General features: G+C 43.7%; 1 protein-coding gene across 1 annotated transcript; it reads left to right on the forward strand.

Moving 5' to 3' along the window:
• Positions 1-1,241: 1,241 nt before the first annotated feature.
• Positions 1,242-14,267, forward strand: LOC119460963 (all trans-polyprenyl-diphosphate synthase PDSS2-like). The gene is made up of 5 exons (XM_037722122.2): positions 1,242-1,631; positions 3,140-3,476; positions 7,512-7,760; positions 9,533-9,697; positions 13,285-14,267. Exons 1-5 carry the CDS (start codon positions 1,363-1,365, stop codon positions 13,435-13,437), a joined length of 1,173 nt encoding a protein of 390 aa, XP_037578050.1. The 5' UTR covers positions 1,242-1,362; the 3' UTR covers positions 13,438-14,267.
• The last annotated feature ends 556 nt before the right edge of the window (positions 14,268-14,823 follow it).

The following is a 14,823-nucleotide window of genomic DNA, read 5'->3' on the forward strand; positions in this document are numbered from 1 at the left end:
GAAGAATGAAAACGAAGGTAATATAAATTCGGTCGTCCTGGCTGTTTGTACAACAGTGAGGCTCTTTATTGCAGAATCAATCAGATGAATATTCTGCCTTTGATATGAGGGTTGGCACTGAGAGCTAAGGAGCGCTGGGAAGAACCGCTTTGAGAATGGCTTCAGTGTAGCTGCAGGTGACGAAACCGGATACACGTGTCAGGAGCTGGTAATGCACCTACATACTCTACCACCCCAAGGCGTGCTGTCATGTCAACAGTGGCAGTGACACGCCGTGCTAGAGAGGCGACAGTAGTGTGCGGGGACTCGTGAGGACGGGAAGTTCGAGTGGTCAGCCACGAGGGCTTTCAAACAAAGCATAACTTGTTGATGTGCTGTGTACGGGACAGCGACTGAGCTTCTAGTATTAATATCATTTTTGCGCGCAGCATCTTACGAAACACAGCGTAGGCAGGGGCGTAAAAAAAAAAAAGAAAGAAAGAAAGAAAGAAAAAGGGAGGCGCACCGGGCACGCCCCCCCCCCCCCCCCCCCCTTCTTTTCTTCACGGAAAAAAAAAAAAAGTGCTGGCGACGCCACTGAGCGTAAGTTGTGGGTTCGGCTCCAACCAGCGGTAAGTTTTTTTTTTTTTTTTTTTTTTTCGTCCCACTTTCATTTCCCTTTAGCTTATCACTTCCACACTTAAATAGAAAAAGAATCTTTTTTTTTTCTTTTTTTTTTTTTTTCGCTGCGCTTTCCTTGACTTCGTTGGTCGCGACCAACATAAATCGAGTCTCAGTTTCCTTTCGTTCAGAGCGTAACATAGGACCTTCAGCAAGGCTTGTTATTGGTCAAGTTGGTGCATGTTTAGCTGGGAAGGCGTGGCGCAACCAGGGCGAATAAGGGCGAACGTATTCTGTAGTTTGCTCACGCGCACAGAAAGCGCAAGCGCTATTTACCGAAACCGAAACTAGATTCAACGTAAAAGTAACAAACAATGCCGCTACATGGCGCTAGTAGCATCGAGGTCACGGTGTAAATGATTGTATAAATCAAGGCGCCCTGCGCATTTATTCACTTTCAAAGTTTTTTATATAATTTAATCTATCTTGTAGGGTATTTTAAAGACAAAATGCAGATTTATACATCTTTTTATCAGAAAGAAAAGAGCAACCCTTTTGCTCACGTTCTTTATACGTTCACTAGCGCCACCTTTTTATGTGAGCGCAAATAGTGAACTTTATGCAAGCCTTACCCAGTCACGCCGGTTTCCTTCTGCTCGCAGCAATGGGTCGCCGAAGTTGGGGCAAGTTTGTTTTGGGACTGCGGCGGCGGGTGAAACCATTCTGATCGGTCCCGAAACGTAACTTCGTAGTCCGCGCAACATGAGCCGAGCGCTGTTGCGCGCACTGTGCGCACCAAGAGATGCTGTCGTTGGTCAGTGGTACACGAGCAGAACTTTCGCATCAGCTGGTTTCTGGGCTTCTACAAAAACCACAGACTGGAACCGCGCTGTGTCGAACGCAGAGAAAATCGTCGGCTATCCGACGTCGTACTTCAGCCTGCGATGCCTCCTCAACGACGAAACGTCCAACATTGCATTCCATGTGCGAAAGTTGATCGGTACCAATCACCCCGTACTGAAGACAGCAAAGTGAGTAAGAGCTGTTGTGTATGGACGAAGATCTCCCCGAGTTTCGCGTGTCATTCTAACCCACATGTGTCAGTTTGTCGCATGCTCCTTAAGAGCTTGTGCGCGTCTTCCGCAGCTTTGCTCACGTGTTGACAATTTGACCGCGAACGCTAAACACAGTAAACTTGCTTATGTCAGTCTCCGCTAGGTGATTTATCCCGTCAGCATTGCATTATTTATTTTTTCGTCTGTCTTGCGTGTTTATGAGCTTTGGCTTATGCTGCAGATACTGTAATGAGCCTACTGCAAAATGACACAATAAACCAGGAAAACCATAAAATCATGAACGATACGTCTGAACCTCCGCTATCGTACGCGGTCGGGCATTTGCCCTGGAATCCGTGCGAACGAACTTCCTTGACCGGATGACCCAGTGCCTTTGAACGCGCATGTGAGTCGCGTCTTGCTCGACATTCGGAGAGGAGGCGCCGGTCCCCCTCTTACCAGCTCGCCTCTGTCGTCTAGGGCCAGACCGGCTGAGGCGTCTCGGGACTGCGGTAAGGCGGTCAAAGAAGCAGTGCGCGTCGCCATGGCAACTGCGCGTGTGCGTGTTACATAGCCCGTTACGATTTTGCCAGCGGTAGCAAAAATAAAATAGTGCCTGCCTATACGAACTACGTCGTGTGTATTTAAGCAGTGCATAATTTTGCCGCCGGATCATGACAACTATGTACAGCACATAATGCGCGACACTTGAAATAAAGACCATGGTTATGATACCAGAGAATAAATTCGGAGGAAAAAGTAGACGCGTTCAGGCCATATTTGACGCATGGGCAGACAAATTTATGTGTAGTTTGTGCATTGCGTTCTGCCTCACATTCAATATCACTTTCTCCATGCTGGATGAGAAACAGATGGGCTTTCACACATTGGCACAAGATTTTGCATTCCCACGTTGACAGATGTTACCACCTAATCCGTTAACATAATCCACCCACCTATCAGTCTTGATGGCATCATAGGGGAATTGCTTCAGCTTGACACAAGAAAGTCTGCCAGACCGGACCTCACACTGGCAGCAATTATGGTGTGCATCTGTTAGAAGTCAACTAAATCATGAGCAAAAATTGAAAATTTTTATGGAATGCATAATGCTTTGCCTACATCGCAGTATCTAAATGACAACAGCTATCTTTACAATCCACTAGGGCGGTCGGGGGAGGAGGTTTACATAAACATACAATAACATATGGAGAATGCCGACAGATGTAATCAGGTCCAGTTCTAGTGTAAAACTGTGCAAACTCCACCCCCCCCCCCCCCTTTTAAAAATATTGCAGCCTTTCCCACAAGCCACTTCACTGTTTCAAATGTGCTTGTCTGTCTAGACTTTTTTACTCCAGAGGCTTAGCCTATTTGGTTTACTGTTGTGAGCTTGTTCCCTTGGCACTGTACACATTCCTTCAAAATAGTGATGCCGGCTTGATTGGTAAAAGTGGCACCCACGAATGATTTGCCCTTTGCAGGCGATTGATATACAATGGACGCACCAACATTCAGACAAGAGGTCTCATTGTGCTGCTGCTGTCAAAGGCAGCTGGCCACCCAAGCACGCGGCAGGACTGCCTCGAGGAAGAGCGTGTGGCAGGCATCACGCAACGGCAGAGGTCGCTGGCTGAAATCACCGAGATGATCCACACGGCACACCTGATTCACCGTGGTGTGCTGAACCTGTCAAATGACCTGTTCCCTGATGCCACCACTCTCAAGGACCTGCAATTTGGCAACAAGATATCCGTCCTGACGGGGGACTACCTTATTGCCAATGCCAGCAAGTCCCTGACGGATCTGAAGAACTGCAAGGTATGCAGCAAAGTGGGGGATCACTTGAACACTTTCAGACACATATTGATTCCGTCAGATAAAAATGTAGTTACATTATTTCTTGCATCTTCGCCCATCACAGTGGCTCCACAACTGTGGTGTAGTACTGCTGAGCTTAAGGCTGCGGTTTTGATTCCCCGCTGATGGTGGTAGAACACAAATGTGGTGATTCCGTTGAAGTGGAATGTGAAGGCGCTTCTGTATTTTGATTTCAATACACATCAAAGAACCTCAGGTTGTGGAAATTATTCAGTGCACTCCCCCTATGCATCACTTATGGACTCCAGCGCTGCTGGGATGTTAAACCCGATGAATCAATCTATTTCTCACAACTTCAACTTCCCTAGAAACGGACAGCACCAGAACAGAATCAAAAGTACATAGTTTTTAAAGATTTATTGTATTCATTTATGTGGACTCCACGCATTAGCTCTGAAAACTATTACAATTGTGGCAACAAGGACTCCATCACGTGTACTGTAAGAATACCCAATCATTTCAGAAGCTTGCCTAATATAAACCATTACTGTAAGAAAAAAAAAAAAAAAACAGGACCCACAACATGGCTACCTACTGTCCAGATGTCTTCTTGTGCTTTTTTTTTTTCTTTTTCTTTAAAATGCTTCATACATATTCACACCAATTTTGCCAGATGCGATCAGAGGGTATATGCAACACATTTTCTATGTCATTATTAAAGCGAATAGGTTTGTTTGGTTCTTTCACCCGTTTTCATGGACGGTGGTTGGTGGTCGAAGGTTGGACTGCCATCGCCGATACAAAGACACCAATACAAAGGGCGCCTGCGCTCGTGCAACCGAGTTTAGGGGCACATTCGCCGCCAGACTCAAAAGCTTTTGAGACGCATGTGCTGACCACATATACTACTGCTAAAGATGTGCTGGTTAATTGCCGCGTTCTTTACAAAATTACGGAATGAAACAACAAACACTACCTAAATATCCTTACTGCAACAAATGTATGCTGTCAAATAAACCATTGCTTTAATAAAGTGTCACGCATTTCTTGAAGCGTTCGGCTATTCACTTACATTCACAATTATTGTTTGCGGTTCCTGCACAAATGTAAAAAAAGTAATTTAATTAAATTTCGGTGTTTTACATGCCAGAACCACGATAAGATTATGAGACGTACCATAGTGGAGGACTCAGGATTACTTTTGACCGCCTGGGGTTCTTTAACATGCACCCAATGCATGGTACACGGTTGTTTTTGCATTCCACCCCCATCAGAATGAGGCTGCAGTGGCTGGTAATCAAACCCGTCACCTCGTGCTCAGCAGCACAATGCCAAAGGTGTGCCAAACCAAGCCACCACGGCGGGTGCACAAAAGTTTTCATTAGTGTTTTGCAATTATGAGATGGTCTTTTGGTGTGTACGTTTGTTGCAGTTCCCTCAGGGGGGTCAATGCGTTGCTGAAAAAAATTGCACCTCATGTCTTCTCACACTTCACGTCCCTCTTTTGTTGAGCTTCTGATGATCGCCCAATGCCAATCAATACGTATTATTTCACTGCATCTGCTCACCGGGTAGAAGTGATCATCTTATGTACAATAAAGATAGAACAATGATCAGCAACTCCGTTAAAATAGTGAGATTTTGACAAAGAACATCTTAGCGAAATATTTGTCATTCTTTTTACCACATAAACAATACGTACGACTTTAGTTAAAACAGTTCGAACACACAATCAACTGAGTAATGCAGCATGGGCTAAAACGGTAACTCAGAAAATAATCTTCTTTTTATACCAAATATGTATTAGTTAAATTTGTACTGTTTGTGGAGTTACATTTATGGTTAACAAATTAGTTTTTATATTACTTACAGCTCACCTGCCTAATTGCATACTACTGCACTTGATTTTATGTCAACATTTTTTTTGCTAATTTAAGTTGTATGCTTAAAGTTTTTATTGCCAACAAAGCACTTTCTTTTACCACACTGCTTGCTGCAGCTTGCAAGGCTGCACATACAAATCATGTGCAAAGTCCGTACCATATGTGGCATTTCATTTTCAAGGAACTACAATGTTCCCTTTAATTATCCAGCATTTGATAGCATATTTAAAAGCCACTGATGCCTGTCAGGACTTGGCAGTGGGTAAAATTAAAAGGTAGGTTGAATTAGGAAGTCACATTTACATGGCTACCGCACTAACGAAGATGAAACATATGCACAAAATGCACAGGATGTATGCTGGTAGTGCCAGTCAATCGCATTTCTTGTTCTGGTTTATCTTTTTTAGTGCTGTAACCATGTTTTATAATGCCAGTAACCAACGCCCCCGGCTTTCAGCAATAGTAACATTTACCTATGTCTTGGTGATAAAACGCTGATTTAGCATGGCTTGAAGGTATGCTAAACGTTTCTGTTTAATGACGCCTAAATGTCTTCCTTCCTCATCCTTTTAATTCTTTCATTGCTGCACCTATAAAAATCAATCAGTTCGATCTATAGTTTTTCTACACGCTATTAAACATTTCCCTTGGAATTCTTCTACTAGCAACGTCATGAAACGTCATTCAAAAGCAATATCATTCTGCAAAGGAGATTGGGGAGTCTGGGAAAAAAAAAAAGTTGTCGCAGTTTCACCTGAAAGGCGAAGCATCAATTGCGATAGCAAATTTGTAGAGAGCTATACGGAGTAATGACAGTAGCTTTATCAGCTGTATAAATTTCGACATGCAGCAGCACCGGCAACACGCAGAAGTGTTGTCGACGCCGTCGCCGTTTTGCCCGCGTTCGCACAAAATGCGTGCGGCGTTGGTGACTGTTGCCAGAGCCTCTCATATAAATAGGCACTTGGTGCCGCAGCTAAACTATAGTGCCTAGAATATACTTATTCTAGGCACTATAGCTAAACGTCGCCTTCCTTCCCTCCTCCTCCCCCCCAAGGCCTTTCGCTCGTCGGAAGAAGGTGCGTTTGCTCTACATATATGGTGATTGTAAAGGAGGAAAGAGACGCCTACTTCTGCAGCCTTTAAGGGAGCACGGCGCAGAACGCGCGTTTGTTCTCCGCCGTGCGTTCACTCCCCGTGAAAGCGCGCGTCCCTCGTGCCCTTTCACTCGCACATACAGCGTTCGGCGCATGGCGACGATTTCATCTCCATTGACGTCATACGGAACCTCACGGCGACGGCGACGCCGACAGCAGAAATCTGCTTTGGAGTGTCCATATAATTGCTATCGCAATAAAAAAAAGTTTTGACTGGAGGTATCGCCAAAACTAGTCTCTAGTGCTCCTAATATTTCCTCTATAAAACGATGCAAAATTTACATTTATCGTCTCAGTAACATAATTCCTAGATGACAGCAGCAGTGAAGACGTAGAAGCTTCTTTCTAGTTGTCTTAATTTTTTATCTGACATCTAGGCTGTTTTAACGGTTGTCTCAAACAACAGTAGATGCTCACAAGTGCGTGTTATTTTGGTAATTGTGTTCAACTAATATCAAGTGCAACTTTATTTTTCCCACCACGAGTTGCATTTACCCATCAGTGTTTCGACAGCATATGTACAAATTTTTGCGAGCAATCCGTCCCGTTACGTGGGGTTTTCACACTACGGCTTGTATGGGCGCCAACAAATCTTCATACTTATGTTTTCACTTACAGAAGTTGGGAACTAGGAGCCAGGTGCATATTTTGTATATTTCAGATTGGTTTAACTCTCAGTATTTATACTAAAATAGCAAATTGTTATTTCATTTGGGTTCCTTGAGGTGCTTCTTTGAAGTTTCACACAAGAGTTCTCAAAAACTGTCTGAGCAATTATTACTGCTTTATATCCATTCAAAATTCCAGTGATTAGGCTATAATTTTACGTATCGTGGTGTACAATAAAATGTCAAAGCATAAAAGCACCAAAAATGAGCACATTTCTAGTGGTAACGAAAGAATTGAGAAGCTTCACCTCATTTATAGACGTCATCTGTTATGCAAAGAGAATGTTACTATGCTTCTTGTCGCTCTGTTGGTGGCTGTTTGAACAGGTGGTGGACTTGGTGGCAACAGCCATTGGAGACTTCATGCAGTCAGAGTTTCTGGGAGACCATGACCAGCAGGGCAGTCCCATTCCTAGCCCAGGCATGGGCATCGCCCAGTGGGAGGAGAAGAACTATCTCTCTACAGGTTCGCTCATGTCCAACAGCTGCCAGGCCACACTGGAACTTGCAAGTCACGAACAGGCCTTCCAAGAGCTTGGCTTCGAGTTCGGCAAGAGCATTGGACTTGCGTGGCAGGTTAGCACTGTTTTTATCACAATCGCAGCTGTCCTAAGAGACAGACGCACTCTTGGAGTGGTTAGTTTCCTTAGTGATAACATGCAATAAAATTTACTCCATTGACATCTATCGTCATATTTTGTATATTTTCTGCGATTTGTGATGCTATCAATATGCCAATAATACTGATGGTGAATAAATTGGCAGCGTTAGAAATTGTATCGTAAATAGCGGGCTCCAACTTAAAGTGTATGCTACCTACCCGTCATGCTAAAGAACCCTGGCTAAGTTTGGATTCTGTGCTCACAGTGTATTGCTAATGCCACTTTTTGGGTGTGCAATGCTCTTAAAAGCTACACACCATTTAAGGTGCAGCTGGGTTGCACAATAATAATGGTCGTCAAACTGGTTCGTGAAGCCTCTCGTCTTGTCTGTTATATGTGCCTCCAGGATCCGTAATCACGCGAAATTTCACGTCATTGCACTGGTTTATGTCATCTTGTCTCAAGCCGTGTGTGTGTCAGGTCTACAGGTCTATCACGTAAAAAAAAGGGGGGGGGGGAGAAAAAATGTGAAGGCGAGCGCTGAAATCTTCGGGGAAACAGCTGTCATTCACAGAGTTCATGCTAGATAGAGCCACAATACCACACAGCAGCAAACTCGGATGCTTCACCAAGACGTGTGGTATCTGTATTTCCTTAGCAAAGTTCACCAGCATGCCCCTGCAGCTGCGATTGATGAGCAATACCACATACATATATATATGGCACTACGTGCAAGATAGGCCTGAACTTTCTTTCACAGGTCCTTTCAGTTGTGGTTTTATGCGAAGAGCCTTTAGGGTTTTTCTTTAATGCTGCACGCCCAGATCGTTGCTGTAAGGAATGTCGTACACATCTCAGCATCCCATGGCATTACCAACAGGAAAGCACCATGTACACAGAGTTTTAAAGAACGAAAGTGAATACACGATTGATGATAGTTATTGTGCAATTACATCCTATATAGTCTACTAGTATACTGTTTTAATTTAAGAGATTAAGCCACTTGTGTGCACTGCCTCTGTATAGCCCTCTAACGCGCTGTGCAGTCACTGCCAAGATTAACAAACAAGGTGTATTAGTGGACTTAATTAGCAGATGCAGACTGTAAAAATTAATCATCAGTGGTGTTCAGATGACAGGTTGAACTAGCACGTGTCATTAGGACGCTCACTTCATCTGCAGGAGAAACAAAATTACCCTCGAAGCACACTTGCGTGGTGCAACTGAGCACCAGCTACAGCTAGGCTATAAAAAGAAAGGTTACAGGTCTTTATATATATATATATATATATAAATACTGACGTGCAAGTGTTACTTTATTGGGAGCTTGCCAGCCTTGTGATGTGTGTGCAGCAAGATGTGAAGTGGTGTGTGCTCAGAAACCACAGCAGTGGCTGAATGGCTGTGGCATACTATTCATGTCACAGGGTCATGGTTCTCATTGCCAGTTATCACAAGTACATTCTGATCAAGGTGGAATGCAAGAATGCCTTTTCAATCGGAGTCGGGAACAAATCAGGAACAGCCACTGTGGTGTACACTTTTCAATATGTACCAGCTAGGCCGCTCTTCCACTTTGCTGATATGTAGCAAGATTTTGGCACATGGAAAATAACTTCTTGAGGTGTAAAAACTCAGGACCTCCGCTGCAACATCTTTTACATTCCACATATGATTTTGAGGATGTCATATGCAGAGCTGGGCAGCTCGTGGATGTGAAGGGCTGAAAATTATTTGTCCATGCAGGTTCATTCCGACCTGCAACCCTTTGTCGACACGTACAGGCATCCTCCTGGCATGCCATTTGTACTGACGTCGGCGCCAGTTGTTTTGCACCTGGAATCGGATCCAAGCCTCCTTGAAGAGATTCGCAGCCACAGGGACAATGTTGAGAAACTGGATTATCTGAAGGTACTGCAATTTCTAGCATTAAATGTGTCACACCTATTGCATAATATACCAGTTGGTTTTGACTTAATACAAAAAATGTCTCGCTGCTTGTTCTGGAAAAAATACTTATTTTACAGTTCCAAGAAGTTTTGAGGTGGGAAACCGGGTGGTTGTTTATATGATCCAGTGAGCCTGTTATGCCATTATTTCGACTCTGTTTAATTAAATTTTTCAGTTATTTCGATTCAGGCCGAAGGGTTGGCCAGCGCCCATCCATGCATTTCTATGGGCCCATACTTTCGTTTTTTCAATCCTAATATTGACCTTTGCCGGCTAATTCTAACTTTACCAATCAGCATGCATGCGCCCAACCCATATGTAACCCAAATAGTGAACCCCTTAGTGGCAGCGTCTGTGTCGGCAGAGCTTAGGCGAGAGTGAATACGTTAAACACGCGTCATCTCACGTAGAAAATGCCTATTTTCGGCCTGCCATAGCAAAATTTTCAAGCAGTAACCATAACTCACAATGTTTGATTACAGTATTTACATCATTCTAACACGAACCTTTTTTTTTCTTTCAATAAACTTGGGCCGAAAATTGCTTGCATGGTGCAGTCAGACACGATATCAAAACAGTCGTGGTATATTAATATGCTTTACTGCATAACATGGATGTATGGTGGCAAAGCTGACTTTAGGAAACCAGCTGCCATTGTGCAACATATCTCGCCCATTTTTCTTGTTAGAAAATCCGAGTGTGCATTAGATTTCTACTTTGTTTACGAGGTTTGTTAGTTTTCTACTTTGGACACACAGAAATGGGTGCACGTTTGATTCAGGGGTGTTAGAATCTGGAATATACTGCCCAATGGATCGGCAGTGTGTTCTGGCATTTTTACTGAATCTTGTTTTAATTTGATAAATTTCATCGGTCCCATCAGGACCGATGAAATTTGTGGAAGCCAGGCCCCTTCTTAAGAAATAGGGGGAGGGGATGGGCATCCCCGAGCCCCCCCCCCCCCTGACTTTAAGCACTGCCAAGAGGTTATGTGAGTGAAGTGAGTGGGGTGTGTACAATATATCAAGAGGTGGCCAAAGAGCAATTGCTGATGTTCTACTACACAGCACAGTGAAAGAAGGAAGTGGAGTCGGCTAAGTTACCGTCACTAGCCGATAATTCAGACTCAGCGAGGACTGCCTAAATGTTTGAATAATCGGGAGTCTGACATATCAAATTTGTCAGAAAGTAATTGACTTTTATCTAATATGGAAAGAAAAAATTAAGCTTCCCAATGAATTGCTACATGCACATATGCTTGCACACAAGCTGGTTAGTTTGTATTTCAACCAGTGTAATGCTGGCGCTACAGATCTACATCTGCTGCACAAAAGTGCATGCATCTGCTGCACAAAAGTGCAGCAGATGCATGCACATCTCTATCCCTTGGCAACTGAAAGATAGGTAAACCGCACTCCAATACCCAAATGATTGCTTGTTTCTTCGGAACAGCCATTGTTGGCACTTCTCCTATTTAATCACCGTCCTCGTTGGCATAGAGATTGAGGTAGAGTTGGCACCATTTGAAACTGCTTGAGTATTTTGAGCGGCAGAAATTTGTCATAGCATCAGAGAAATTGCCTGGGACCATATTGCTTTGTAACATGTGAAGGGACAAACAGTGGATATTCTGAATACGCACAATCAACTGTGAATGTAGTCTTCATAACTTAGTGGTTTGGGCGCGGTCAGCGACGTAACCAAACAAGAAGTAACTCTTTCTGCCCAACTCAGTGACTGAATTAGCACTTAGTTACACAAGCAAAATCCGAATTATCAAACAGCGTGCTGTAAGGTATCCAGAATTTCAGTCACGCTTATACATTACTTCTATAGGGCCAGTGGCAATCTCACAAAGCTTTCCAAAAAAATTGGCCACCATCCCACCCTGCGAACGTTAATGTCCAGCGAAGCTGTATCAAACACCACACATGGTCGAGCATTGTATTCACACTGTTCTGCTGGTGTATTTAATTTCCTGTAGTTTACCTATGGCAGTCTTAGAATGAACTGAATGAGTTGCTAGACGGGTCTCCATTTTATGTATGAAAGCGTGGTGACGTCACTAAGTATATACATATATATACAGCATAGACCACTTATAACGTAAGCGCTTATAATGCAAGACCGGATATAATATGGTCTTTTCAGACTCCCGTTAACTTTCCCATAGTACTCTATGTATACGCGTATCGCTTATAGTGCAGTTGCGGGACACGAAATACCGGTTACAGTGCGGCTGCCTGGAAGTTCAACAAACGCTCCCCTCAAGCCACAAATACCGTGTTTGCTCGAAACTAATGCGCACTTTTTTTCCGATACAACGGGTCCAAAAATTGCTTGCGCATAATCGAGTACGACCCTAAATCTGCGTTACCATATAGCCGTCGGCATTTCAAAATGGCCACCTCGCACGCACGTCGTCCCTAGATACCTTAGCTTCCTCCATGTGCTGCAGCACACGTGCTTAGGCAATAGTCTATTGTCCGTCTTCACGTTCTCTGCGTCTGCTCTATTAGCATGAAGTACCGAGTTCATCATGATGCCGCATTTAAAAGGAAAATGATCATGTGTGCGGAGACGGACGGAAATCGGGCCGCATCACGGGCGTTCGGAGAATCCGAAACTTGCATTCGGGACTGGCGCAAACAGAAGGAGAGGATTTTTGCCAGCAAAGCAATGCAGAATGGTTTCAGTGGACTGAAGCAGGACATAATCTGCAACGATCCACTTCGGCGATACGATCGCCTTGGCCCTATCTTGAAAGCAATCTGCGACGGGGAAAGTCCAATGCACGCCGTGTTTTCGCCACTTATAGGTCGCGTTGAAGCGAGAGGCATGATAGCAGGAAGGTCAATTCACTCGCCGCGCTGCGTCATTCGAGCATTTTAACAGTTCGTTTCCGCGGTCAACGAGCGAGATGTGTTCATGTTTGCTTGTGCGCGCGTGACACCGTGTGCTTGTCAATTTATTTAGTAAGCGAATACGGAACCTAGAGCGACGGCAGAAATGCACCTGGAGTTTCCATCATCGCAATAAAATAGTTGTTTTGGTTATAGTGCGGTACCACTTATAGTGCGGATATTCACGACTCCGGCGACTTACATTATAAGCGGTCTACACTGTATATGCTGCATGCCTGATTGCAAACAAAGATATGCCGTTGGCCTTCAATTGTTAACCTGGAGTTTTGTGTTTACGCCACGAAATTTTCCGACCAACGAGAGGTATACAGCTTCGCTGTAATATAGGTCAGCGTTTGTATGGTGCTTAAGGTGTGGCATTGAAAAGCAAGTTGCATGGTGCAGTTCTCTACTCAAGGTTGCTATCAATCTGCCACTTTCTTATGGTATGTTAGAGAACTTGCAGCACACGTGGTAAGATTATTGCCTTCATTAAAATCCTGAGAATGCTCGCTCTACGAACTGCGTAATGTGTTGTGTCGTAACAGTGCTGTAGATTCAGCTGCCAGCTCAACAGTGACCAACACACATCAACAGCAGTATTGAATGTACATCTGAAAAGCTTCTTTTTCTTGCATTCCATAGGTTCACAACACTATTGTAAATGGAGATGGCATCGAGAAGACAAAGGCCCTTTTGGAGTCCTACACGTCAAGAGCCCTTGCTGTTCTCAACCAAATCCCTCCTTCCGAAGCAACCACCGCCCTTCGGAACATTGTGCAAGCTTTGAGAGAGTGATATAGTTTATATGTTGAGACTGACATTTTATTAGGTGGCACAACTATGTAATTCTAATGACTCGCAATGGTGTTTTCTATCCATATCAGCTGCTTGCTTACCTTTTTCCCTGACAAGCCATTGCACAAATGAGAGCAGGCTGCTAGCAAAGATAACAGCAGAGCGCATATCGTCCGCAATGATTCGTTGTGATAGATTGTGTAAGTTGCTTTCATTGCAGCAACTATAATCTGCTGCTGTGACATCGTGCTTCATGTTAAAAAGAAACTTGGAACCTAGAGGCATGGCAAGTCCTGCTCACAGAAAAGAGAATACGTGCAAGCTGTTAATATAAGTTTTGTCTGTCACAACTTTGTTGCTTAAAAATTTACCAAGGGTGCTTTTAAGCTTTTCAACACAACGCTTCACATACTTAGGGAGTAACAGTGATCATCACCCAAGTGAAGTACACCCCCTCCACTCCCTTAGTAGCAGCAGGCATGAATGCTCAGCATTCGCAATCCTGTTATGGATTAGCAACACGCAGTAAGTGCACTTTTTTGTATAGGAAACAGTGGGCACTCAATTCCAAAAAGCCATGTGTGTGGTCTCTCCCAACAGTGTGAGTTCCATCCGGTGCATCCGCAGCTGTTACATGAAATACAATGCAACTCCCACAGACTTGGTTGTGTTAGGTAGGTTATGATAGATTTACGTTGTCACATATAAATATCGATCCATCTCCCACCATTAACACCTCAAAATATGAGAGAGAAAAACTGTTGAATATTTCAGCACAGATTATTTAAATTACAACTTTTGACAACCTTGAAGTATGCAACAAAATATTTCTTGAACTGCTGATCTTAAATGTTTAATTGCCTTAGGTGTATGCAAAGTTGCCTTAAGAGCACCAAGTCTGCCTTATTACAATATTCCGTCTGTACTAGAGGCTTCAGTTATGCAGACGTGTGTTATACCCGTGCCACACGAGCAAAGTAAAGTGCACTTTGGCGGTGTGCTGCTACACGAGAAAGAAAAATGTTTTCAAATTGATCGCCATGGCGACCGGGAGTCAGACGGGAAAGCATATATTAATATAAAAATGTGTGCACGAAAACAGTTTATTATTGTTAGAAACACTATTTACAATCCACCTTTATAAGCACCGGCAACGACGGCAACTTGACCAGCAACGGTCAAAACGACTCGACCCGCCAAACAACTGCGCAGTCATTATCCGGCGTGGTCGTGAACAGCCCGAGAGCGAGAGTTTTTTTGCTGTTCTTGGTTTTTTGCGGTGTGGCACATTTTATTATCTTTCAACATTAGCAATTTAAAACAATGTTATTAAAAATTACTCCTGACTCTTCTTTCAATATCACTTTATGTATCTTCTAAGCATTG

Source organism: Dermacentor silvarum, chromosome 8, assembly GCF_013339745.2.
Source record: "Dermacentor silvarum isolate Dsil-2018 chromosome 8, BIME_Dsil_1.4, whole genome shotgun sequence".
NCBI classification, from domain to species: Eukaryota; Metazoa; Arthropoda; class Arachnida; order Ixodida; family Ixodidae; genus Dermacentor; species Dermacentor silvarum.

Excerpts from the sequence above, each read along its gene's own strand:
- LOC119460963 (XM_037722122.2), top strand. The coding sequence starts at position 1,363 with ATGAGCCGAGCGCTGTTGCGCGCACTGTGCGCACCAAGAGATGCTGTC. Across the intron at positions 1,632-3,139 it reads CCCGTACTGAAGACAGCAAA|GCGATTGATATACAATGGAC; the intron begins GTGAGTAAGAGC and ends TGCCCTTTGCAG. Across the intron at positions 3,477-7,511 it reads CGGATCTGAAGAACTGCAAG|GTGGTGGACTTGGTGGCAAC; the intron begins GTATGCAGCAAA and ends CTGTTTGAACAG.